Source organism: Poeciliopsis prolifica, unplaced genomic scaffold, assembly GCF_027474105.1.
Source record: "Poeciliopsis prolifica strain line A6 unplaced genomic scaffold, Auburn_PproV2 SCAFFOLD095, whole genome shotgun sequence".
Taxonomy (NCBI): Eukaryota; Metazoa; Chordata; class Actinopteri; order Cyprinodontiformes; family Poeciliidae; genus Poeciliopsis; species Poeciliopsis prolifica.
The window spans coordinates 628,001-655,966 of NW_026562470.1; the positions used below are offsets into that span (position 1 = coordinate 628,001).

General features: G+C 38.9%; 2 protein-coding genes across 6 annotated transcripts in view; both read right to left on the bottom strand.

Annotated features, from left to right (window-relative positions):
* The window catches only part of tmem131l (transmembrane 131 like), a 49,769-nt gene extending 47,637 nt beyond the window's left edge, over positions 1 to 2,132 (bottom strand). For all 3 annotated transcript variants that reach the window (XM_055023100.1, XM_055023099.1, XM_055023098.1), the window contains exon 1: positions 1,944 to 2,132. In XM_055023100.1, the coding sequence (XP_054879075.1) occupies positions 1,944 to 2,067 (124 nt within the window). In that variant the 5' untranslated portion in view covers positions 2,068 to 2,132. The remainder of the gene's footprint in view (positions 1 to 1,943) is intronic.
* A 1,887-nt stretch (positions 2,133 to 4,019) lies between these two features.
* mnd1 (meiotic nuclear divisions 1 homolog (S. cerevisiae)) lies at positions 4,020 to 27,886 on the bottom strand. Of its 3 annotated transcripts, XM_055023109.1 has the most exons (9): positions 27,406 to 27,886; positions 26,765 to 26,830; positions 25,872 to 25,929; positions 22,061 to 22,209; positions 13,978 to 14,052; positions 13,742 to 13,856; positions 6,298 to 6,342; positions 5,866 to 5,956; positions 4,739 to 4,837 (listed from the first exon to the last, which is right to left on the bottom strand). In XM_055023109.1, exons 1-8 carry the CDS (start codon positions 27,406 to 27,408, stop codon positions 5,874 to 5,876), a joined length of 594 nt encoding a protein of 197 aa, XP_054879084.1. In that variant the 5' UTR covers positions 27,409 to 27,886; the 3' UTR covers positions 4,739 to 4,837; positions 5,866 to 5,873. The 3 variants fall into 3 exon arrangements, with proteins under 3 accessions (XP_054879083.1, XP_054879085.1, XP_054879084.1); XM_055023108.1 differs by lacking the exon at positions 5,866 to 5,956 and having other exon boundaries at positions 4,020 to 4,837; XM_055023110.1 differs by lacking the exons at positions 5,866 to 5,956; positions 27,406 to 27,886 and adding an exon at positions 26,928 to 27,140 and having other exon boundaries at positions 4,020 to 4,837.
* Between the last annotated feature and the right edge of the window lie 80 nt (positions 27,887 to 27,966).

A 27,966-nucleotide genomic window follows, 5' to 3' on the forward strand; every position in this document is an offset into this window, starting at 1 on the left:
GAGGCCCAGATCTACCACACCAGACAAGACCCAAGGTGTAGGTTGTGCAAGGAGGCCCCCGAGACAGTCCAGCACATAACAGCAGGGTGCAAGATACTGGCAGGGAAAGCGTACATTGAACCACATAACCAAGTGGCAGGCATAGTGTACAGAAACATCTGTGCAGAATATGGACTGGAAACCCCGAGATCAAAGTGGGAAACACCCCCAAAGATGGTGGAGAACGCCAGAGCTAAGATCCTGTGGGTCTTCCAGATCCAGACAGATAAAAAGGTAAGGGCAAACCAACCAGACATTGTCGTAGTGGATAAACAACAGAGGAAAGCTGTTGTGGTAGATGTAGCAATACCAAGCGACTGCAACATCAGGAAAAAGGAGCACGAGAAACTGGAGAAATACCAGGGCCTCAGGGAAGAACTGGAGAGGGCCTGGAAGGTGAAGACCACAGTGGTGCCTGTGGTCATCGGGGCCCTCGGGCAGTAACCCCCAAACTGGATCAATGGCTACAACAGATCCCAGGAACAACATCAGACATCTCAGTCCAGAAATGTGCAGTCCTTGGCACAGCCAAGATACTGCAGGACCCTCAAGCTCCCAGGCCTCTGGTAGAGGACCCGAGTTCAGAGGATAAGAACCACCCGCGGTGGGTGAGAAGGGAATTTTATATATATATATATATATATATATATATATATATATATATATATATATATATATATATATATATATATATACAGGTCCAAACTGGAAATTCAGACTAGCTCATAGTACTAGGAGCATCTCTGATGTGCATGTTGCACCTGTCATAGGGTTCCTGCATTGAAAAATCTTAAGAATGAAGTAGTAACATTTGTATTTTTGTGTGTGACCTAAATTTACTAATATACTTGATGACAATAATAGATTTCAAAAACCCAAAAATCTACTCCAGTGTTCAAGAATGTGGATATAGGAGAGCCCTTAACAATAGAGCCAAATTGGAAGTAAACCTCTTATTTCATCAATTTTGAAAACATTCTAATTAGACACAGCTGTTTTCAATATAAGAATAATTTATATCCAGAGACTTAAATAAGAAAAACTAAAACACTGAGTCTGAGAAAAGAGTGGCAAACGGAAAAGGACAATAAGCAGGAAGCCTTGTTATTGACTTTTAAAAAGTAGGTTCAGAGGCTGATTCATCAGTTTGACTCTTCTCCAGAATAGCTCCCAATTTTTGGTCCTAAGATCTATTTTACCTTTGGAACCTGGTTTAAAATGTACATTAATAAAATGTATTAATAATATACCTCATGCTGTCCTGAACTCTCTCTGCAGGTTGGAGGAAGACATACTGATCAAATATTGTCACTCACTGTTGTTACTACAATCCATCCATAGATCATTTGCACAGATGCAGTCAGCTGGTGTTTTTATGTTCATGTACATTTTTAAATCATTGGCAGTGTCCTCTACTGGTCTGCTAAATAGTCTAGAACTTAATAGTTTGTGGTAGGACTTGCTTCTGATTGAGATTAAATAAAAACGAATTGTAAATATGACCATTTGAAGTGCATCTTATAAACTAGTGCTATAAAAACAGATATCTGAACTTGAACTGAATGACAAGCAATCACATGAGCCAGGAAACGAGTCCTGCTCGGGAAGTTGACAAAGACTGTTTGCTAGCTGCTTGTTTAGCAGCAGGTTAGCTCAGAGGCTAACGAACTTAGAAAAAAAAACACTTTATTGCTAATGAAAAAAACATTAAGTGGTGCAGAACTGCTCTAAAAACCCCATCTAAATTTTATAGTTTGAACAGATTACATTGGTAGTAGGATAGCTAATCTTATGTACCATTTTCGAGCGTAACGCAGTCAGGTAGCTAACTTCATTTTTTTTCTCCTAGAAACGGTTGTTATTGATTCAGCCCGAAAACGCTTAAAATAAAGGTGAGAACAAACCTTGCAGCTGAGCTCCTCCGTGTTGAACGTATGGTAAAAGTATCTGAAGTATTCCTAATAATATATTAATCCACGTTTTCCTGTGACAGCGGCTGTCTTGTTGGAAGTCCTGTAGCCCCGCCATGCCGCCTCTGAGCTAGCAGCCTGCCGTGTGTTTCGCTGCGTTGCTCTTTCTGTCAGAGCTGCAGCAGCAGCTTCCTCGTCGCCCGCTGAAAGCACAGCGTATAATGGGTGTAGCTCCCATCGCTGCTGTTCATGTACGTCTATAGCAGAACAAAACAAACAAGTGTGACAAAAATGTATCAGGAAATGTGTTTAAGGTACTCTGAAGCGATGGAATGTTAATAATTACAGGGTTATTTCATTTTTCATAGTTTAATCCCCTGTCATTACGTTCACCACCCAACTTTCGGTTCAGTTCAGTTTGCCCAGCACTAAGTCTATATCAAAGTTATTTCATGATACTGCAGCCAGATTTAATCTCATGGAAGAAAACTGTCTAGAAAAAATTTAGAAAGCAGACAGCAATGTCTCTTCTGCTTTTCAGCCTGAGCAAGCATAGAGCCTGTAGAGAAATATTTTCTCAACAATAGAATACCTCCAGCAGAACCAAGAGTGTCCATTGTCCTCCATCCACTTGGGGTTCAGAGGACAGAAACACCATAACTAATTCACACTTCTATTTTGCACATATGAATTAACTTTAGTTTTGTGAATTAAGGTAAATGGTAGATATTACATATCAGAAAAAGTTTTCACCTTTTTCCCGTTATTTCTGTCTGGCGATTTCTAAGGTGACAAAACTGATACGACAAAAGTGTCCTTTCAAATACTGGTCAAATTATATGACACATTCTTACATGCCCAAAATCTTTCCAAGTGAAATTTAACTATTTCTTTCACTAATATTGCTATTCCACAAAAGTGTGCAATCTCACAATATTCAGGATTTTATTTGTTTCCATGTGTGGCTAGTAAGGAAAACCTTACTGGATAAGACTAAATATATGTAAAACTAATAGTTTTGATATAAGCATTTTAGATCACTGAAATCAAGTGTTCATCAGCACTTCATTTGCATATTATGCAAAGTTCCATTCAAAAACTAGAAACACTGTTTTCAGCTTGATGAGCTCCTGACCTAAAAGTCCCTATGAATTAGGTATCTGAGACAAGTTGGTAAGAAGGATAATCTATCTATCTATCTTAGACAGATAGAAATAAACATTTTTATTAGATTTTCACAAAAGGTAGTGTAGGATGTGTATTAATATTGTTGACATTTGGAAAATAACACCTCCTTACTGAGCATTAATTTAATAATAACTACAAGGAAATATTTGCTTTTGTCTAGGAGCAAATACTTAGATGTCTCAAGGGAATTGAGGTTGCAGGAACGGTAATCAAAGTGTTACCAGGCATTGTCAGGTGAATGAATCATAGTTGGGACAGGTTGGACAAGTACCTGCATGATGCCACTTTTCACACGTGTGTGTCAGTGCTCTAAAAACTGGAGCACATTTTTCAGCTCCATCAGTACTGCCGCAGTCAGCAATACAGAAAACAAAGCTGACTTTGAGCCTCACCAGATTTTAAAGACAGTACATCTGCTACTAAAAAAGCAAAGTACACAGAATCTGCTTAAGCTCAAGGAGGGGCTGTAGCCTATCCCAGCTGTTATCAAGTGGGTTACACCCGGTTTGCACTGCCTGCCCATCACAGGATCAACATAGCCATTCCCATAATCCAATTCAAAGAAAATAGTAATAATCTAAAATGAAGGTTTTTCTAACAGAAAGGAAATCAAAGAAGACAGTGGGAAGAATTTTTTAAAAAAAGCAGACTTAGATAAAAAACCAGACTGCTGTAACAAATGTAGTACGTTGCCGCCGCACATGACACATTTCTAATTTAAATCAGCCAACCAAGACCCATCAACTAGGTCAGATGAGTAAACACAGAACAATTGTTTTGCATTTGTTTAAATAGAAAGCAAAGAGAGGAAACAGGACAACAGTTATTTTAGATGCCTTGAAATAAGAGAGTTCCCTTATATACAGAAAAGAATTGTGCAGCTCTGGTGGAAAAAATGTTTTAATGACAGACTTTGCAGACATAAAATGGAAAACCTGGTGTAAAAAAAACAAACTATCCAAAATTTAAATAGCGATAACCTAAGCTGGTACAAGGACTATGCAACTCACTTTTTTGTAATGAAATAACTTTATTGCACCTGAAGTAGTAAATATTTACAAAACATTACTTAAACTTTTCTTCGACATTTTACTTTGGTATTTGTTCAACTGCATTAAATCAAAGCAGCTCAAAGGAGACAAAAATGGAAATCTAAGAGGAAAGGTACACTAGCACTTGATCCTAAACCATCTGGAGAAGACATGTAAATAGTCCAATTGAAGAACCAGATGCAATGAGTTTTAATTATTTTCCATCATCAGCTTGGAGGTCTCAGTTTTCATCCAAACAGGTGCTCGCCATGTCAGTCTGCTTACTTATTTAATCACAGGATGCTCCCCACACCCTGCCAATCCTCAATCTCTAATGCTTGACTGTCTTTTCCAGTTGCAGCTACGCACCGTCTCTACTGATGAATCCATCTGGGTTGGGGAAATCACCAGCATCTCTCTTCAAGCTGTAAAACTAACTGAATCCTGCTGCATCATCTTTGCTCCAGGGAACACAACAAAAACTTGGAATTAAGTCACCAGGAAAACTGGATTCAAACAAAATCTCCAATAAACATTCTTTCCTCTGTGGAAGATATCCAAATCAGTCCATGTAGTCAAAGTCCTCAGGGATGCCAAAGGCATTGTTGATGCGGCTGTCATCAAAAGAAAACTTCTTTTTTGTCCAAGACTTGATAGCAAAAACATTGTCTGAAAGAAGAAATAATCCAGTATTGATAAAACATAAATCTGACAAAAAGTAAAAAAAAGTAGTGTACCTGAGCAGTGCTACCCATTTAAAAAAAAGTAACTTAGGAAACAGGAGAAAGAAGTTTCATTCCTGGACACTCCTGTAAAGTTCATAAACACAAAACCATTTGTGTCATCATTTAAGTTTTGGCTAAAGAGAATGGAGAGCTACTCTTAGCTATTAATGTACCTGCAGCATCTAGAAAAGATTTGGTTAATTATGGCAACAAAGATATTGAAAATTAGGTACTCTGTTTCTGTTTTCCATTGTTGCTTAACAATGTCAGAGAGACAAAGGAGAAACACTATTTAGCTTTTTAAGTATTTGTGGGAACAACTGTACAGTAAGCTCTGATGTACTAAAGGTCCAAGCTTCCTTTTACTATAAAGATTTTCATATTCACATTTTACTGACTTTAAACGTCTTTTGCAAAAATTGGAAGATAAGATTATCTGAATAGCCATGACATACAGGACTTAATTATGGCAACTGACACCAACGCATTCATACAACAAAATTGAAAAAGCTTTTGCACCATTTACATTTTTTGCAGCTACATTGTCTCTTAATGCCTTCTCTAGTGATTTTTTTACAATTTACCACCTGTGTAGACATAGATATGAAAAATGCACATCAGCTTTAAATTTGAGCATTAGTAGAAATAGCCAATGAAGGATGACAGTTTGTTTTAAAGTGAGCATCTGTGAAGAGTTTGAGTCATCAGCAAATGAAAACTCAAAATGGTCTAAGTTCAGAGAATCAGAAATAAAAGTTGAGTATGGACAGTCAAGCTAATCAGAGTAGGGCAAAGGTCAAATTGAACTTTGCTCTTGTCAGAGTAGGGCAAAGGTCAAATTGAACTTCTGCCAATTGAAAACAAAAGACCACATATTTGCTGATGCAAAACAGTTTACAAAGTTTGCAAGTGCAAAAAGTCTGTTTTACAGAAATTCCACCAATTAAAGCTAAGTCTCATTAACACTTTTACCTTCTACTTCAGTCCTCTAGATAAAACAGAAGTGATGAAATGAGTCGCAGGCTTGTGTGGGCGGGTCTACAAATTTGGTTGAAGTTACAAACTGCAAAAAATTAAAATTTCATCAGCTAACTGCACCTGACGGCAGGACAGATGTTATGTAAAGCAGGAAAATAAAATATGTTCTGAACCTTTCAACAAGAATATGTGCAAGTTTGTTTTTGTGAGCTGATTTATTTGAATGTCAGTTAACTAAGGCTCAAAGTCTTTTTTTCATAATCATAGCTAAACCAGAAAAAAAATAATACTTTATATTCACTCAGTGAAGTGGTTTGAACCAAGTTTACTTCAGCAAAAGATTTGTGTATCTTTATGTCACCAGTCATTGCAGATAATACGGAGTAGTATAAAAAAAACAAAAAACAAAACATATCAATAACCGACCTGTCCACCTGGAGACAGCTTCTCTTGCCACAACATTTGACTTTCCTGCAAGAAACATTTGTCATCAGCATTTGCATTGCATTCTTTGAAGTTTATGTTGTAACAAATGGTTATGAATTTTGAAGAAACAAGGTAAACCTATGAAAGAACAAGTAGGGCATTTAAGGAAAACATTCAGTAGCGGTTCCCTTAACTCAATGTCTTAAAACAAACAACAACAGTGGTGGGAATGCCACAACAAAAAAGTTACTGTCTCACTAATGCATCCTGTGGCCTTGAGGATCAATTACACCTTGACAACTTCTTTTTGTGTTCACTGGCTGACTTATTGACTCCTGAGACATGGCATCCACCTATTTTTCTTTAACATTGTAGTGGCCTTAATTAATTCAACAGTAGATGGGCAAGAAGGAGGACAGAGAGTGAAGGGAAAAATATGCAGCAAATTTGGGGTTAGAAATCGAACCAAGGATAGCTGCATTGAGATCTTTTGGTCTGCTGAGTGCCTCTACATGGCGATGCAACAGATCCCAGAGGTTTTCAATAGGATTTAGGTGTGGAGAGAATTTAGGCCATTTTGTTCAAGGTGTGTTAAGACTCCAGCAGCCATTCCCTGAAGATGCCACCTTGATACGATGCAGGATTTTTGCCAATGTTGATGAAATTACGCCTGAATTGTTCATTCTGGGGCAATACGACTGGATCAATGACATTATTCAGGTTGTATATGCTTGTCAGTGTACCATGTCACATGACAGTTCTGTATTGATTAGACACACCTGGACACTTCCAACACAAGACTCATGAGTCTTGACTCCCGATTGTTCTCAGGAAAATATCCTGAGAACAGTCAGGATGATTTCTCTTGTCCATCTACCTGTCCTCCTTCTTGTCCATCTACTGTTGAATAGAGGCCACTACAGGTGACTCTGAACCCATCCAATCACTGAATAAATGTTTAGAACAGATAAATGTGTGGATGTGCCAAAACTTTCTCCAGCTGAATAGAAACAAAACTGAAGTCATTATTTTTAGACCTAAAGAGGAACGATCTAGAGTTAATGCACAGCTTCAGTTATTACAACTAAAACCTAGCAATAAGGCCTGAAACCTGGGAGTAGTGATGGACTCGGACTTGAACCTTGCGAGCCACATAAAGACAGTTACAAAGTCGGCCTTCTATCACCTGAAGAACATCTCCAGGATTAGAGGACTAATGTCTCAGCCAGATCTAGAGAAACTCATCCATGCGTTTATCTTTAGTCACATTGATTATTGTAACAGCGTCTTCACAGGTCTGTCCAACAAATCAATCCTCCAGCTGCAGCTGATCCAGAAGCTGCTGCTCCTGTTCTCACTAAAACCAGGAAGATAGAGACATAACAGCAGTTTAAAGTCCCTCCACTGGCTCCCTGTAGCTCAAAGAATAGATTTTAAAATACTGTTGTTAGTTTATAAATCACTGAACGGTTTAACACCACAATACATCAAAGATCTGCTGTTGTTGTATCAACCTTCCAGAACCCCTCAGGTTCTGGTTCTGGACTGTTTTGCATCCAAAGAACCAGAACCAAGAGAAGAGAAGCAGCTTTCAGCATCTATGCACCAAAAATGTTGAACAAACTTCCAGAAAACTGTAAAACAGAAGAAACCCTGACTTCCTTTAAATCTCAACTAAAAACACAACTGTTTAGAATTATATTTCAAATGTAGGCTAATATGTAACAATATATTGTTTATTCTATGTTGCATGACTTTGTGTTTTTGTGTTTATGATGTAAAGCATTTTGAAATGCCTTGTTGCTGAAATGTGCTATACAAATAAAATTTGATTTGATTAAAAGAAAAAGAGGTGGTTGCCATGTCTCAGCTTGTGAACACCACAAGAAGTTGTCAAGGTGTAGGTCTCGTCTCATCTAACATGCTGAAGACTGCTTAAATACCCATTCAGACTGAACCAAGAAAGTTATAGGTCGATATGTGGATCAAATACCTCTTTTGAATTTGGTTGTTAAAGTTATTGCTAGAGAAAGAAAAACATGGCAAAAGTACTAAAACATTCAACAGTTGGACATAGGAATTCACAAGTTTAGAAAATATCACATTAAGGTCACATGAAAAGGTTTTAGGGTAATTTGGGGTCATTCTGAAAACAGAATATCCCTAACCTTTTGTGAGTTGAGTATGTTGAAGCTGTGTTTTATTTTCTGTTTCATAAATCATACAACAGTTGGCTTTCAACATGTCAGTGAAATGAAGCCTATTTTGCTGCTCTGTAAACATCTGCACAAACTTAGATCCACTTTGTTGTAACATTTTTGACAGACTGAATGGTTTAGAATGCCTTAATTTTGTCTGAAATAATGAAATTGCCAACAATTTGACACCAATCCTAGAGCCCCTAAACTACTGGTTTAGTTTGAAGATCTTATCTTAGAAAAGCCATAATCATGGCTCTTTCTTTGAATAATGAATGAGTGTCAATTTTGTCAGTGGGTTTGGTCAATAATTCAAAAGATTAAAAATTACATGGAGAAAAGCTTCAATTGTGACATGGCTAATCAAAGATAATCATCTACATACAACTTTCCAGATATTCAACTCCCCCCCCCCTTTTTTTTAGACAATTGGATAATGACAAAAATCTGGAAACCCAAATGTTCATTTTCTTCAACTTTTGTCCAGAATTGGAAAACTGTAGAAATCAAAAATCTTACCTTCCATGACTGAGTATGAGCCATGTGCAGACATAACCATATTGATATGACTTATGAACTTCCAATTATCTTTCTAATCCTACTCTTACCTGACAATAGTTTATTGGCAACTATGGGTGTGGCAGCCAACAGTAAGTTCTGATGAATCCTAAACTTTGTCATTCTGCTCTTATGCACACATCCACAAATTTTAAATGCTTTTACAAATACTAAAAGCACCACTCCTTCCCACTAAGACAAAAATATCACCCCTTACAATGGTTTGTAGGTGTATATGGGTGTAGCAACATAAATCTATTAAGAATTTAAGGTTGCATGCAAACCTAATTGTTGTACAACCAACAATTATCTTAGTTAATGATTAATGGCACGTTCTGCAGATTACTTAAGCATTTTTATAAAACTTAAGGAATATAATCAAAGATACAACAAACAGATAATAAGATTTTTTTTTAATGAGAAAATAAACACGTTTTTGCCTACAAGAACATATTCTTGCATTATGGGAGAAAAGTGACACATAGGCGATTTTATTAATTTTTTTAAATTATGAAACTAACCCTAAAATTAGTCCCAAACAAAGTCTGCAATATGGATCTGGCTTCGTGCAAGTTAAAGCAGAGGTAAAACTACTTTGAGATACGTGGAACTGAGTGTCATGCCTTCAGTTTGTTTTTTCTGAAAGTCTTCTCTGTAAGCTCATTCACACCCTCTCTGTAGGAGACATAACTATATTTAGTCTGCTAAGCACCCAGCTGCATCCTCCTGTTTTCTGGAGATGGTTATCTGTCCCAAAGCTTTGCGTGTGTGTTTTTAGGGAGGAGAGGAAAAACAGATCCCATAAAACAGATGAGGAAACACAAAGCACATATCTCAAACTGTTTATGTTGAATATAGTACAGTTTACAATAGGAATTCTGCAAAACCATAGGGCTTGGAAATTGACTTTATTGAGTAGATGTATTTTTTATTGAAGTTATTTATTTAATGTTCTACCAGTCCAATTCTTGGGTTTCTATAGTTCAGAATCTTGTTTGACAACCATGTTTTAGAGCTTCTGATTATTTGGACTTTGAAATCAAGGCAACTCACAGAAAGAATAGCTGAAATAAAAGCCAGGTTTTGAAAATATTTGCCATTTGTAATTTCTTTTTAAGAAAGGAAAGTCAAGGGTGGGGGGATGGAAGTCAAACACAATTAAAAATCAAAATGGGTATAAAAAATATGATTTTATTTTCAAATTGTTGCAGAAGCAAAGAAAAAGCTGAGACCTTCGCTCTGTTTTATGCTTTGGTGGGACTTTTGGAGAGTTGTCAAAATGTTTTGTTGTCAACGCTAATGAAATAAGCATAGTACAAAAATAATGGGGTTATGAAGAACCAAGTTATTTTAAGTTATTAGGTAATCTAAATCCTTCTGGTGTCAATCATATTTACTGTAATTATTTTTACTGGAAGCTTTTATAAAGATATTTCACTGAATAAAATATTTTTACTTCAATATCAAAGTTAATGAAATGGTGATATAGGTCGAATGTAAAAATATAAATTTTTAGTCCAATCATTAAACGATTAAAAACTAAATACTTTCAACATGCTTATACTGTACATTGTATCACAAAAGTGAGTACATCCTCACATTTCTGCAGATACTTAAGTATATCTTTTCATGGGTCAACCCTGACAAAATGACACAATAAAAAGCAGTCTGTGTGCAGCTTAAATAACAGTGTAAATTTGTCATTAATGTCTAAACCGCCAGCAACAAAGAGAATACACCACTTACAGAAAGTTTCTTAAGTGTCAATATTTTGTGTGGCCACCATTATTTACTAAAACTGCCTTAACTTTCTTGGGGTTGGAGTTTGCCTGAGCTTCACAGGTTCCCATTGGTGATCAATAGCTCAAATGTAAAAAATGAACTCATGCAGCACCAGACCATGGCATTCCCACCACCATGCTTGACTGTAGGGATCACACACTTATCTTTGTAATCCTTACCTGATTGCAGCCACACAAACTGGAGACCATCTGAACCAAACAAATTAATCTTGGTCTCATGAAACCACAGCAATCCATGTCCTTTGTTGACATGTCCTCAGCAAACTGTTTGCAGGCTTTCTTGTGTACAAACTTCAGAAGAGGCTTCCTTCTGGGGTGACAGACATGCAGACCAATCTTATGTGGTGTGTGGCATATGGTCTGAGCATTGATAGGCTGACTTCCCACCCCTTTAATCTCTGCAGCAATGCTGACAGAACCCCTGCACTTATCTTTCAAAGACAGCATTTGGATGTGACACTGAGCACATGCATTGAGTTTCTTTGGACGACCAACGCAAGGTCTGTTGTGAGTGGACCCTGCTCTATTAAAATGCTGGATGATCTTGTTCACTGTGCTGCAGCTCAGTTTCAGAAAGTTAGTAATCATCCAGTAGCCTTAGTCATGTTCATGTACCACAACAATTCGTCTTTTAAGATCCTCAGAGTTCTTTGCCATGAGGTGCCATGTTGGAACTTTCAGTGACCAGTATGAGAGCGTGTGAGAGCTGTCCTACAAAATATAACACAATTGCTCCCTACACACCTTAGAAACAGTAACACTAACCAGTTCAAATGATATTTTGGAGAGAAAATGACAAGCAGTGCTCAATTTGGACATTTAGGGGTCTACTCACTTTTGTTGCCAGTGGCTTAGACATTAATGGCTGTATATAAAGCTATTTTGAGGGAAGAACAAATTTACATTGTTATATAAGCTGCACACAGACTACTTTTCGTTGTGTCAAAGTGTCATTTTGTCAGTGTTGTCCCATAAAAAGATATACTTGAATATATGCAGAAATGTGAGGGGTGTACTCACAAATACTTTACACTGTATTTTAAGTGTCTGAATATCAATGTGTGTGAATGCAGAGGAGTTAGAAATGGAGGCGTGGAAAACAAAATAACCGTGTAAACATATTGCAGGGCTGGTGCATTATTACAAGGTGAAAGTAAACAGAGCAGATAGTTTTATCACATCACATGTCACAACATGTGACAGCTGTTGTCACATGTCAATAAGAAACAAAATTCCGTTTTTTTTAAGTCAGATTGCAAGAGTCTGTTGCTCTAAGATTTATTCCTAATAAATAGGTTTATAATTGTTACATTTAAAGGGAGAAGCGTGAACCAATCACACAGCTGGCGCCTCTAGGCTTTACCTCGTGCACTCCTGTTCGATCTCTGAAGTTTACCTCAGCACAGGTTGTGTGCCTCCTTTCACTCAAACTGGACACAGTTTGAGTGACTTGTATGAATATTTATATCAACCCACTGTGAGGAATTATGTCTCTTTGGTGAACTCTACATAAAGGTAAGCGTTTAAAACCCACTGCCTTAGTTCTAGTTGTGCAGCTCTATGTGAAACGCAGAAATAACTTGTATTTGCGCTTTCAGAGGTGCATTTTGAGCAAGCAGTGAGAATATTTTATATTTGCGGATGAACAATTATGTGCAAGTTTTTCATCTCAAAAGGCTGCCCAGCGCCTTACTCTGCCTGCGCTGATAAAGTTTATGCATGTGTTACACACCGGCCTGTTGGCCGGTGTGTTAGTGGTTACCAAACCAGCGCTAATTAGCGCTAAAAAGAGGGAGACGGGGTAACTAGTATTTTAACACATTTAAGCACTTTACTAGAACTCTTTTTAGTGGTAATGTATTTATTGTATTTATTATATTTTTGTACCTTTTAAGAATGTCTCCAGTTGTATTATCTTAATGTTGTGTGGATTTGTAATAATGTGTGAGCGACAGACAGACTACCTCAATTTCCCTATGGGATTAATAAAGTTTTTCTATTCTATTTTATTCTATTCTATTATATTCTAATCATTCATCATGAAGGTTAAGCCCAGTGAGGTGTTTTCACAGTGACCTTACATCACAGTGGTTTTATATTATTTTATTTATTTTTTTTAGTATTATTTTTCTGGTTGCACAATGCACCAAAACGTATCAAATGCTTTGTCCACTCAGTCAGCCAAAGTTAATGTGTGCGGGTGAGCGGAGATCTCAAGCACCCAAAATGCTTATAAAAAATTCAACAAACACAAAATGGAAGAGCTACTAAAGCCACATTATCAGCATTAAATTAAATCTCCCGTTTATTGCACAGTGCAGCGGATTCAACTCATCATGAAGTGCCGGTCCAAGGTTGTATGAGAATTTGACTTAGGGGTCCCTCTTGGTGCCAAAAACATCAGCACCTCAAACAGTTTCTGTGTTAAATTTAATCTGGGAGAGGGGGAGTAGTTTCATTGGCCAACCTAAAAAGCAATAAGTTATACTTTGCAGTTTACTAATTTCTATTTGTGAACAAGCAAAGCTCAAACTCAAAGATTAAACTACAAAGTAACAACAGTCTAATTATGAATATTGTTATTTTTACTTTTACAAAGTAAACTTGCCAGCTCCTTAAAATCCTATTTAAATGTTAAACAATTTAAAATATCTTAATTTATGTATGCTGAATCCATTAAATCAAATTCAGAAGCCTTGGTTCTCTCAATAAATAAATGTTACATTTATGCATATGTGGTCTGTGCTACAATATTAGCATTTATGGGGCCCCTGAAACCATTGAGTGAACAGACCTTAGATATCTACCTTTCAACATGTTCAAAACAATGATTAATAACTTAATCATTTAAAAAAATTATGAGGTAATGTGGGTGACTAGACTCACTCATCGCTTTGATGACATCGGGGTCACACTCACGGTACTTCTCCAGCTCGGCTTGCAGCTTCATTCGTTCTTCCCTCAGAGACTGCAGCTGCTTCAGCAGAGAGCTTCTTTCTTTCTATACACACACGCACACACGCATGCACACGCCCGTACACACACGTACACACAGCTTCTTAGATTCTTATGCAATAAACTTGATGACTGCGTGAAGCTTCTTTGATACCACTTGCTCTTACCGTTCCTTCTCGTCCTACTTTTGCCTTTTCCACTGTTTTTTCGACAGAAACTTTTCGCTGCTTTGCATCAGAAGCCTGTAAAAGAAACAAAAACAAGAAAATAGCATCAAGCTTCCTATAAAGTCTTGAGGAGTCTGGAGATTTAAGGAGATTGATTTCAATATTTTCTTCTTTTTTTTTTTTTTTAGTTTTTAAACTTTTATTAGAGCCGAAAGAAGGAAAAAATACATACATATATACACAACTACATGCACACACACACATATATAGATATATTCAGAAGCCTTGATATAAAAATTCCCTTCTCACCCACCGCGGGTGGTTCTTATCCTCTGAGCTCGGGTCCTCTACCAGAGGCCTGGGAGCTTGAGGGTCCTGCAGTATCTTGGCTGTGCCAAGGACTGCACATTTCTGGACTGAGATGTCTGATGTTGTTCCTGGGATCTGTTGTAGCCACTGCTCCAGTTTGGGGGTTACTGCCCCGAGGGCCCCGATGACCACAGGCACCACTGTGGTCTTCACCTTCCAGGCCCTCTCCAGTTCCTCCCTGAGGCCCTGGTATTTCTCTAGTTTCTCGTGCTCCTTTTTCCTGATGTTGCAATCACTTGGTATTGCTACATCTACCACAACGGCTTTCCTCTGATGTTTATCCACTACGACAATGTCTGGTTGGTTCGCCATTACCATTTTGTCTGTCTGGATCTGGAAGTCCCACAGGATCTTAGCTCTGGCGTTCTCTACCACCTTTGGGGGTGTTTCCCACTTTGATCTCGGGGTTTCCAGTCCATATTCTGCACAGATGTTTCTGTACACTATTCCTGCTGACTGGATAGCTCAATACATAAGGCATCAGTATATCACCCGAGAGGGCGGGGTTCGAATCCAGTCTGGGTCCTTAGGCAAGACCCTTCAAGCTACTGCCTACCTCATACCATGAGAGATACTAAGTTGCATAACATGCCGGCTCAGACGTCGCCCGGCCAAACAAGGTCTGCGTCAGGTGTTGGGGAACCAGAGCACCTTGATGACAAATGGGCTACTGGAACAAGACGGAAATGGGCGAGAGAAAATGTGGATATATATATATATATATATATATATATATATATTATATATAGATATATATATATATATATATATATATATATATAGCAGACAGAATAGCTCAATACATAAGTCATCAGTCTTTCACCCGAGAGGGTTCGTATCCAGTCTGGGTCCTTAGGCAAGACCCTTCAAGCCACTGCCTACCTCGTACCATGAGAGATACTAAGATGCGTAACATGCCGGCTCAGACGTTGCCCGGCCAAACAAGGTCTGCGTCAGGTGCTGGGGAACCAGAGCACCTTCATGACAAATGGGCTACTGGAACAAGACGGAAATGGGCGAGAGATGAAAATGTGGATCTGTTGGAATGCTACTACTCAAGTAACCCTAATCACAGACTGGGGAAGGAATGGTTACTTCGACATCCCCAGTCAACACTAAGCACTAAACAACTGGTAGCTCGGAGTTCGAACATCCGTAAACCACAATTGCTGTCACAACTTGAGATTGATGAGGTACAACACAAATGCTACAGCAAAAAGGAGGAACCTGGATGTCAGAACTGTGGGGACTTAACTACAAGTCCCCACTCAGAGAGGGGATAAGCGGCCCCGATGAATGAATCAGAGCTGTACGAGACACCTGCTGACTTGAGAGAGAGAATTATGACCCGAATGACAACCAGACCGCCAATTACAATTAAAGTCTCATTGAAAATGTGAATGTAGCATTGAGAACGATCCCTACCAACTCCATTACAGAAACCCAATGAGCTGATCTAGTGATCCAGCATTAGTGATCCTTGAGATGCTTGGCTATAAGAGCAACCATAAGACCCAATACCCACCATGGAAAAGAGGCTAAAATCAAGGTTAAAAGGAGGGAAGTGAGCCAAATATCAGCACTCGACAAAGGCTCCAAGCCTTGGCCAGCCGCCTAAAGAGATACACAAGGGAGAATGAAGCCAGAAGGATTAACCGGCTCTTCTCCACAACCAGCTAAGGTGTACTCTTAATGGCAGGGTAATAACAACAGAGCAGACCCAACAAGGCTGGAGACTGAACAATACTGGAAAGGCATATGGAAAAGGGAGGCGTCCCACAACAGCAATGCACAGCGGCTGATCTCTCTACGAGAGGACCACAGCAACCTCCCTGAGCAAGCCCCAGTAACCATGACTGTGACAGATGTCCAAGAAAGAGTCTCAGGTATGAAAAACTGGACAGCACCAGGGTTTGACATGATCCATGCCTACTGGCTAAAGAAACTCACTGCCCTCCATGAGCAACTGGCAGCCCAAATGAACCAGCTGCTACAAAGTGGGACTCACTTTGAATGGTTAACTGAAGGGCGGACAATCCTAATCTAGAAGGACCCATCAAAAGGTCCAGTCCCACTGAACTACCGACCAATAACCTGCCTCTCCACAACCTGGAAGCTCATGTCAGGCATCATAGCGGCCAAGATAAGCAAACACATGGACAAACACATGAGCATGGCACAGAAGGGTATCGATGTAAATAGCAGAGGACCCAAACACCAACTCCTCGTAGACCACACAATTGCCAGAGACTGCAAAACCCGACACACCAACCTGTGCATGGCTTGGATTGATTACAAGAAAGCCTATGACTCAATGCCGCATACTTGGATCATTGAATGCCTAGAGATGTATAACATCAACAGGACTTTGAGAGCCTTCATTGCAAACTCAATGACGCTGCGGAAAACCACCCTTGAAGCCAACTGCAAACCACTTGCACAAGTGTCCATCAAATTTGGCATATACCAAGGAAATGTTCTGTCCCTGCTAATGTTCTGCCAAGGCCTCAACCCCCTCAGCCAAATTATCAACAATACCGACTCAAAAATGGGGCCAAAATCACCTTCTCTACATGGATGACATCAAGCTGTACGCCAAGAGTGAGCGAGACATCGACTCACTGATCCACACCACCAGGATCTACAGCACGGACATTGGGATGTCATTCGGACTAGAGAAATGTGGTCGGCTGGTCACAAAGAGGAGGAAGGTCATCCGCACATAAGGGGTCTCACTCCCAGAAGGAACAATAGCAGACATAGAGGACAGTTACAAGTACCTAGGTATACCACAAGCAAATGGCAACCTCGATGAGGTCACAAGGAAGGGAGCCACAGCTAAATACCTCCAATGAATAAGGCAAGTCCTGAGAAGCCAGCTCAATGGCAGGAACAAAATCAATGTGATAAACAGTAATCAGATACCCTGCTGGAATAATTAGCTGGCCAAAGGAGGAGATAAAAGCCACAGACATTAAGACTCGAAAATTACTAACCATGCATGGAGGGTTCCATCCCATGCATGTAATCATTGTGGCTCGTGAGACTGTACACGAGCCACAAGGAAGGAGGCAGAGGACTAGTGAGTGTGAGAACCACTGTCCAGGACGAAACAACTAAGATCCATAAATACATCAGGGACAAAGCCTCAACAGAAATGTTCTCAGTGAATGTCTCAGACAACAGGGAACGGAGGTTGAGGTGCCAGAGATACCATCATGGGAGGACAAGCCCCTATATGGGATGTACCACCAGCAAAACCCGAAGTGGCTGATATCAGTAAATCCTACCAATGGCTGGAAAAAGCTGGTCTCAAGGACAGCACAGAGGCCCTCATCCTGGCCGCCCAGGAACAGGCCCTAAACACCAGAGCAATAGAGGCCCAGATCTACCACACCAGACAAGACCCAAGGTGTAGGTTGTGCAAGGAGGCCCCTGAGACAGTCCAGCACATAACAGCAGGGTGCAAGATACTGGCAGGGAAAGCGTACATGGAGCGACATAACCAAGTGGCAGGCATAGTGTACAGAAACATCTGTGCAGAATATGGACTGGAAACCCCGAGATCAAAGTGGGAACACCCCAAAGGTGGTGGAGAACACCAGAGCTAAGATCCTCTGGGACTTCCAGATCCAAACAGACAAAATGGTAAGGGCGAACCAACCAGACATTGTTGTAGTGGATAAACAACAGAGGAAAGCCGTTGTGGTAGATGTAGCAATACCAAGCGACTGCAACATCAGGAAAAAGGAGCATGAGAAACTGGAGAAATACCAGGGCCTCAGGGAAGAACTGGAGAGAGGGCCTGGAAGGTGAAGACCACAGTGGTGCCTGTGGTCATCGGGGCCCTCGGGGCAGTCACCCCCAAACTGGAGCAATGGTTAAAACAGATCCCAGGAACAACATCAGACATCTCAGTCCAGAAAGACTATTCCCACTCCACCTTGTCAAATGCTTTTTCAGTGGCAAGGGAAATGACTACTTCAGGTTCATCTGAAGAATGCTTTGAATAGATAACATTGAAAAGAGTGTGTGTATCAAGAAATAATTGATGCCCCTTGACCAAGCCATTTTGCTCCTCTGATATAACCAAAGGAAGAGCTTTCTCCAGCCGAGAAGTGACCAACTTCACATCTGCATTTAACAGGAACAATGGTTTATAAGACCCACATGAAGTTGGGTCCTTGTTTTTTTTTTTGTGAAGTAAAACTATCGTTGCCTGTGTTAGTGTCTTATGTTCCTAAGATTCGTTAAACATAGCCAATAATAGTGGTGCCAATTTTTCTATTCACTTTTTATAGAATTTGAAGGGAAACCCATCAGGGCCAGGGACTTTATTTGACTGTAGCGCTTTTATTGAGTTTATTACTTCCACAAGGCCAAGTGATGAATCCATAGTCCTGGCAGTGTTCATGTCAATAGCAGGAATGGAAAAACTGAAGAAATTCTTCCATTTTATTTTTATCTGTGGGAAAATCTGATGAATGTAAAGAAGAATAAAATTATTTAAAAGTGGTGTTGAAACCATCAGTAGTGTTTCGTTAATGTTGTTAATGTCATTGTGTTTTTGAATTTGTTCATGTTGAAGTGGTTTGCACCTCTGAGGCACCATACCATTGTAAGTAATGCGTAGCTGCTCTGGGTAGGAGCCAGCGGCCTCCTCCACGCCGATGATCCTGATATTGTTACTGTGCAAGCTTGACTCTAAATCCTCACATTTGTCTTCCAACATGGTGACCTTAGCTGTAAGCCACTCCAGTGTAGTTTTCATACCAGTAATGTCATCAGTGCAACCCATGAGCGCCTCCTCCACATCCCCCTCCATAGCCATTAGCTTAATCAGCTTAGCATCAGTAGCAGCATGGTCACTTGCAAGCTGCGTTTTCACGGCCGTCTGGTTTGATGGATGACAACGCATCGTCAAGAACCTCTTGAAGTTCCTTCTTAATAATGCTGGTGATATCTTCTTTCAAAGATGCCAGCAGTTAAAGCTTAAGGGTGTCGGTGACCGGGTTCACCTGAGTCGGAGCGGTCGCAGCACAAGGGTCTGGCGGCGAAGAAGCAGAGGCCTGCGAGCATGACTTCAGCTGCGTCTGAATAGTCCGAGATTTTTCCCTTCCCGACATTGTCACTTGGTGCAAAAAAGATATATACGTGGAACCAAAGTGCAAAACAATCGATAGACTTGGTTTACAAAGAAAAGCACAGTTGAATAAGCATTTTAAACAAAATTGGCAGCAGCTACCACCAACCATGTCCTACTCCATAGATCACTCCGCATCGCCCCCTCCCCGATTTCAATATTTTCAAGGTCTAAATGAATCTAGAATTAATTTTAAATCTTCTGCAGTTTCATAATTTATTCTGTTTTTTATTAGTTATGATCAATATTGACATTTCCAAAGGTAAGTTGGTGCAATAAGAGCTTTAAAACTGTAGCTTATTTATCGTAGTACATGTCAAGGATGTCCCCTATCCCCATTTCTCTTCTCAGTTGTTTTTGAACCTCAGGCTGCCAGCATTAGGCAAAAGCACTAATGCTGGCATTAAATATACCCTACTGAGATGTTTAATTGTAATCATCATATTTCTCTATATGCTGGTGATATACTTTTATAAGTTTTTAACCCACAGAAATCGCTGTCTCCTCTTTTGACGACGATCAACGATTTCAGCAGTTTCTCTGATTTTTTCTATTAATTGGGACAAAAGTGAACTAAAGCCGCTTACTACAGAGGCTGAGTCGGTATATTTGAGGTCCACGTAATTTAAGAAAGCTTATATGGGCGTGTTGGTAATAAAGAAGCCAGAACATCACTTACGGCTGAACTGGCAGAATAAAATTCTACAACTCAAACAGAATATCGATTTCTGGAAAACTTTCCCGCTATCTATGGATTAACATCATTAAAATTGTGGTGATTTCTTCACTTATTTCAATCTGTCACATGTTTTATAGGTCCATCTTACTTCAGACAATAAGATTCCATTATTATTCCCTTTATTTGGGGCTATAAAAGTGTCAGAATCTCTAAAAACCTTTTGTGGAAAACAGGAATGATGGGTGGGTTCTCCTTACCAGATTTCAAGCAATATTACTGGGCTTGCCATTTCACCATCTTGGCGTGGTGGAGAAAGGGCCCAGTCTCATCTGATGGGACCTGTCCTTCCTGGTTATCTTTAGAGCGTCTGCACTGTTGTAATTTGTCTCTAACTGTGCTCCTTAATAGCCCCCCATTAAAGTCAATAAAACACTCTATACCAACAGTTTTGTCAGTGGCAATACTATCAGAATCTGGAAACAGATACAAAAGTTTATAAAAGCTCTGGAGGTTTACTTTGATACTCTATCTGTGAAAATCAATCACTGCTCTCCTTATGCATTGCTATGGGCAGGCCCCAATAAAGAGACGTTCTGTATTGTCTCTTTAGGTGCCTGCCTAAAGAACAATAGGTGCCTGTCATGCAATGCATGGAGGCAGGGACTGACTTACTTTGCAAGTCAGTCACTGCTCTCCCTATGCATTGCTATGGGCAGGCTCCAATTACACATATAAAAAGCTCACCTCTTTCTGCTGGACTTATACATTTTTTGCCCTTCTTTGACTGCTCTAGCTGTGTTGTTATTTAAGTAAATGGCCTTTTTGAGTCTGTATTCTCCATTTAATCAATTGTTTGCTAAATTAGTTGGCAATTATTTCAATAACTGATTCATCGCAATTCAACGTTTCAGACCAAATAATCATTATTATATTTTGTAAACAAATGGGTTCTGGGATGTAAAGGCGCAACTAAAGTAATCTAAGTATCAACCTGTGTTTGGGATGTAGATAGCAATTATTTTAATGGTCAAATAGATTTTCTATTAATAAAATTAGTAGAAAATATTTTTCACTATTTGACTCCACCAATATAATAAGTAATTTGCGCCGATAATAAAATCTGAAACCATCAGTGCACTGATGACGTACGACAAGCACATACTTGTAGAAAATTTATATTGTGCCACAACACACTGTTGGTTTGCCTCTGAAAAAATGGCAGCTGACATTCTCTGCAGAATTGCTAAGATAACATTACACTATCTGTCAACCAGGCAACCAAAGAGGGAAGTGGGTCATCACAGACCACGAGAGTGTCAAAGAGCAGTAGAGTGACTTCTATACCACTGTCAACCTCGTACAGATGAGCAGAAAACCAAGCCGTTTTCTCAGCTAAACTGAAAGAAATGAGTTACAATTTATTTTAAACTCTGATTTATCAGCCTTTAAAATAAATCAGAAAAAGCCAGAACTTCACTTCTAGCATTTTAAAGCACAACAACAAAATTCAGATATTTACTGCCTCTTCTTGTGTCTTTTTAACAGTTTTTCTAAGCTATTTTCTGCATCCTGACCTCTTTACTGTAATCTACAATTGGCAGCATCATTCTGAGCACAGAGAAGCAGACAAAAAGGCCTGCTGGGAAACTGAATCTCATCTCCTCCCTTCATCAGTTCCAGATTTTACTAAAAATAAAGAAGTATAGATGAGTTTATCAGCAGTATCAAGACACATCAAGGTGTTAAGTGTTTTTAAATGTTCCGTCACAGTATTCCTCAGTGTAAAATTATTTATAATAGACTGTCAGAAAAAGTGATTAAAGTTTTAACAGAATACTAGACATGTTGCTTCCCACAACCTGTCAGCAGCAACACAAAAAACCATCAGTCACCTGTTTCTGCAGCTCCTCCAGCTTCTGCTTGCGAGCATGTAAAGCCTTACTGGGAAAAGCCCAGTAGTAATTGGAGGTGCCAATTCGTTCGCAGTCCACCATGTTGTCATCCACCAGGCTCTGTAGTACTTCCTTCACCGTCATTGGAGCTGAAAGCACAAAGTATAGAGGACAACAGTAGACATTCTTTTCTCAGGACCAAAGGCTTCTTGGAGATTTAAAAAAAAGAACTGAGCTCAGCCGTATTTGGCATGAGGGATGATACAGTGTTTTCCCAAGGATCATCACCATCAGGTTTTACTTCTCCAGAGCTCTACTGGATCAATTCTGGGACTCACAGGTACAGCCAGGGTGATGGTTTAACACTGTGCCTAAAGAGTGTGATGCATGAGCAGTTACATCTTGAACGTTGTTCGTGGTGAAATGTGATATTCTCATGCTTTGGTGGTTCCTTTCACACTGACAACAAAAGCTGCTGAGAAACACAGAGGTTCGCTTTAACACCAAACGAGCTCATGGTTGTCCAGGGAACTGGAAACATGAATAAATTCTCAAACTAACATGGCTGCAGCAGTGGACAAAGCAGGCAGCACTATGAGGATCACGTTTTTGATTTCTTTTGTGAATTTAACACAATTCAGTCTGACCTGCTGTGTGAGAAACTCCAGAAGACACAGGTGGAGGCCTCAACAATCACCTGGATCTATGACTACCTCACAAACAGACCACAGTTTATGAGACTGAAGGACGTTGTGTCTAACCAGGTGGTCAGCATCACAAGAGCATCACAAGAGCACCTGTACTCTCACCATTCCTTTTCACTCTGTACACTTTCAGACTTCCAGCACAAGTCTGACTTGTCATCTACAGAAATACTCAGATGACTCTGCAGTTGTCAGGTGTATCAGAGATGGACAAGAGGCTGAGTACAGAGAGCTGGTGGACCGTTCTGTGTCATGGTGTGGGAACAATCATCTCATCTTAATTGTGAACAGAAGAAAGGAGATGATTGTTAATTTCAGGAGGAAAAGGGTTTGATTGGATCCTGTGTTCATCATCAGAGAAGAAGTGAAAGTGGTTGAGGAATATATATACCTCCGTGTTCATCTGGACAAGAGACTGGACTGGAGAATCAACAGTCCACTCTGTCCCGTGTTCAAGAAGGGACAGAGCAGACTGGAGATTTTAATTATTTATGCATGTTGTATTGCAATTGCGGCTGCCAATGTTAACGTATGCAATTAATCAGAAAATGTTATTGCGGTAATATAACATAAACATTAATCAAACTACTACTTTGCTCTGAAAGCCTCTGTGGCAGAAGGTTACCCACTTCAAAGCAGCACGTTATGGACTCGACACACTGGGAGTAACATTTTCTGTGACAAAAGCTGAAATTTCTTCAACTTTCTTGTGTTTTGTCTCTGGCCCTCAAGTTCACATCTACGTGTACAAGCTCAAAATTTCACATGCATAAATTACGCCAGTCGCTTGGCTGGATGAAAACAAGAGACTGCTGCCTCATCACACAAATTCCATTTCTGACTTCCTTACAGCTTTCCTGAATATCGACATCTGGAAAACTGAGAATAAAATGGTTTGAAACGTTAATCAATTTTTTGGAAACACGCACACACTGACAGTTTTTGATATATGCTACTTAGGCAGTTGCCCAGGGAAGCATCACTAAGGTGGGCACCCAAGAACTAGAAAATTAGTTATATCATATGTCAGTTGTGTCCTGAACAAGTTTACTACTACTTGTATGCAGTTTCCTGAATACAAGAAAATTACACAGACAGACAGACAGACAGAATGAATGAATGAATGAATGAATGAATGAATGAATGAATGAATGAATGAATGAATGAATGAATGAATGAATGAATGAATGCTTGCATTTTAGATGGTTGGCCTGGAGCAGAGGGGGCTAACTCACGGAACCATTCCTGCAAGGACCACAACTGTGGGAGTGTGATTTTTATATTTTTTCATTGATTGATACTACAAAATCAGAAAATATTTCCAAGTATTTTAGGCAAAACTGTCTTGTTAAAAGTGAAATAATTTGCAGATGGAACTAGTACTTCTTTCCCAACTTTAATATTTATTTAAATCAAGCTCCTATATCTTGCTGAAAAGTTACTTGTAAGCTTGTTTTGTCTTATTTCAAGTGTATTAAGATATAAGAACTACAAATAGGACAAAAATACTTTGTAAGATTTTGTGTTTATGCAGTCTCTTTGCAACTATTAAACCTCTAGCACATAAATCATCTAGAATATTTAGATCCTAATATTTAGAGTTAGGATCAACCAGCAGTTCCAACATCCCTATTCTCATAGGGGACAGTTGCAGAAACAGATTGATTCTATAGAAAATTGCAATTCCACTTTTGAGAGTACACTCTAAAAAGTGCACTCTAAAAATACATTTTTGAGAACACTTTAGAAAGTGTATTTGGGCAGTAGTTCATCTTATGGACTTATTTATATTAATCTCACTTAATTCTTTTGCTATAGTTACGACAACTTTCTTTCATAATGTTCAATTAGCTACAAATCACAAATCTTTAACTTAAGGGAACTTTTTACTTTGACTTTTCTATTTTATTTTTTAGAATAAGCATGCTGCTAACACCGACTTTAATTTTATCTACTTGTGACTGAAGTAGAAATGAATTTTTGATTTTTCAAAATATCTTCAGCTGAAAGAAACTGATTTGCGTGAAACCAGTTAGCAATTTTAAACTAAATTATGGTCAACTGCGTTCTCTCAATCTCAACATAACTTTATAGATAGATAGTTGTTAATATACTGTTTGAAACAGACACTGAACTATTTCTATTTGAAATGAGGGTATTAACATAGTTAAGGAGTGGAATTTAACTCTGGCATGCCTTCAGGTAAACACTTCAGAGCTCTGGAAATAAAAACAATCTGCTTGACTTAATTACATTCCCTGCAAGTCTAAGCAAGACCAATGTCTGTGTGCAGAGAACATAAAATCCCTTCTATGTATTCACACTGTTTGTATATGTTGCATTACTATCAGACTTTAAATGTTACAATTCACATCTCCTGAATATAAAATGTACATACCTTCATAGTGTTAATTCAAAAGGATTCATGTAGTTCTGTACAGTGAACCCTCGCAATAACACAGTTCGCTTTTCACGGCCTTGCTGCGTCGGTCGCAGATTTTTTTGTGCAGTTTTTTTCACAGTGCATTGTGTTCTGCATCCTGATTGGCTAAACAGTCTCTGCGCTTCTTCTCCAAACACCGTAATGTGCCAGCAACGTTACGGTATTTAAATATACGTGATACAGCTTGGCAAATTTTGGCAAATATTTTTGCCCAGAAGAAAAAAGAGCAACAACAACTACCGATAACAATGTTCTTCTCTCAAAGAAACAAACCTGCACCACAGGCTTCAGAAGAAAAAGACTGCAGAGCAATATGAAGTCCTACTGCACTTCATATTGATGATTAAAAATATTGTTTTACTGTAGTTACTTGTAAGAAAGCTTTTTATTTGCTACAAAAAATGCTTGGGCCTGAAAACAGGCTTTGTTCTTTGGTTTCAATGTAGAGTATTTAATTATGCTGTTTAATTAATTGAAAAAAAAAGTTAACTACTTCATGGAATTTGCCTATCACAGGCTGTTTTTGGAACACAACTCCCGCAAAAAGCAGGGGTTCACTGCAGTCACCCCCTTATTAAATACTGTTGATTTAGATTTTTTTCTGTAATTTTTTTTTTTTTCCGTGAAACTGACTTTCTTTTGAAAACTGTTTATATTTACTCACCAATGCCCTTTGACTTGGGGGCAATCTTCTCAATATCTTTAAGCTGAAACACATCCTTCTAAAAGAGCAAAAAGAGATGTTTAGGGCAACAGCAACCATGCACACACACACACTCAGACCTACAGACAATTTAGAGAAACCAAATAACCTGACAGTCATGTTTTTGGTCTGTGGAGGAAGCCGGAGCACCCAGAGAGAACCCACGCATACACAGGGAGAACATGCAAACTGCATGCAGAAAGACCTAGGGCCAGGAATCAAACCCAGGACCTTCTTGCTACAGTGCTACCACTGTGCAGCCCAATATTTTATATATTCACATAATTTGAAATTCAGCCAATTGGTTATTCATCTCAAAATGAGTAGAATGGAGCTCATTGAAGTGAGTGAAGTGATTGTAGTTTAAGACACATTCACTGGTTCATTAGTATGACATTATAGCATGAGGGCTAAAGAACACTCCTTGAAAAGGCTAGTGAAAAGTATCAGACACAAAAATAACCTCTAATGCAATAAACATCCCCAGAATTTAGGTAAATCTATCATCAAGAAAAGAATGAATATGTTTGATGTGTAAATCTCCTATGTGTAAATTATTTATACTTGTCCTTATTTTTGTAGAAATCAGTGTTCACTTGAGGGATTTGTTTTGGAAATGTTTTTAGCAAAAATGTTGATCATGAGTGATTTGTAAAACAATAAAAGAATAAAACATCCAAGGAACTGAATACATGTTTGGAGACACTGTGCATGAAAAAACAAGACAGAGTCAACAAATTGAACTAAAGTCTCGTTTTACCTCAGTGTGTAACTGCTGGAAGTTGGACTGGAACAATAGAATTTTTTCATGCCATGAAAAAGTCATTTATTTCACCAGTGACTGAGAAACTTACTGATTCAAAGAAAATCTCCATCATCCGAGTTCTCTTCTCTTCCAAACTGAGTCCTTTCTTTTTTGACTGCAATAGATCCAAATGATAATCGCAAAACATCAGAAACCAATAAATCACCAACAAATTGATTCCCGTGTAATTAATCTACAATTGAAATAATCACCCAAATACGTTCATCTGAACTATAAGCATGCTTGATTTTAATTTGGTGGATTGGTACGTTTTAGAGGTAAATTAAGTTGTTTTGTATCGTCTGTTCCGTCTTAGAATGATTTGCAGTCATTTTAGGTTTTCTGTTAGCCATAACTGTTACTAGTACTCGAAATAAACTATAAAGATTTAGCTTAATGTAATTTTTCCCCTTGTGGCGAATTTGCTTCTCTCAGTGTGGATAGCGACGTGCAATGTGGCGTCTACTCTTTCTTTTTAACTTAGATTTAGCCGCATAGAATAGATAACCCTCAGTCAATGTCACCGTTAGATTTGTGAAAGATATCTCCTGGGTTTTTTTAGTTGGTAAACAGCAGGCAGTCGGTGGCGTTTCATTATAAACTAGCTTGAAAAAGAACGCGTTGCTGGCTTGGTACACGAATGCCTCAACCACTGATCATCAATTCCGAACTAAGAAAAGATTTACTGACCATTTTCAGGCGGGACTGCACCAATTACACCGGTAACAACGTTTTGGGTAGTTTAACCGCAAAATACTACTTTCAATATCTGTAATCCAAACTACAAGAACATCGCTTGGGTGCCACTGAATTTCCCGCGATACAGTGTCAGGGGTGAGTGCTGCATTCAGGTCTACTCGTATATTCGCACATTTCCATTTAACGCAGATGTGTTGCAAGAAAACTGGTCATTTTTGTTAAAATGAAATGATGAGAATCATAAATGAAACTGAAAGTAACTCTTTTAACTGGAGAAAAGTGGTAGTATACGTCCGGATGATCTACATAAAGTTTTTTCCCCAATCGTCCTTGAAGGCATCAGCTTGATCATCTATTCTAGTGCTGCCCTCTTCTGCACTAAAGTAGCAACATCGCAATATAAAAATATTTTTTTCTTTAAAGTACATTTTCTTTCTAATCACACGAGTTCTCTCCAAACATTTTCTTCCCGTTGGCACTTTAATTCAATTTGGAATTACAAATATAGACAAAAATAAACAAAAAAACTTTACAGTCTTGTGTAGAAATTGA

What these genes read in the sequence shown, in the direction of transcription:
- mnd1 (XM_055023108.1), bottom strand. An exon ending in CCCCAAGTCAAAGGGCATTG is followed by an intron (nt 22,210 to 25,871) that starts GTGAGTAAATAT and finishes TTGTGCTTTCAG; the next exon opens with CTCCAATGACGGTGAAGGAA. An exon ending in TGGAGGAGCTGCAGAAACAG is followed by an intron (nt 14,053 to 22,060) that starts GTGACTGATGGT and finishes TTTCTTTTACAG; the next exon opens with GCTTCTGATGCAAAGCAGCG.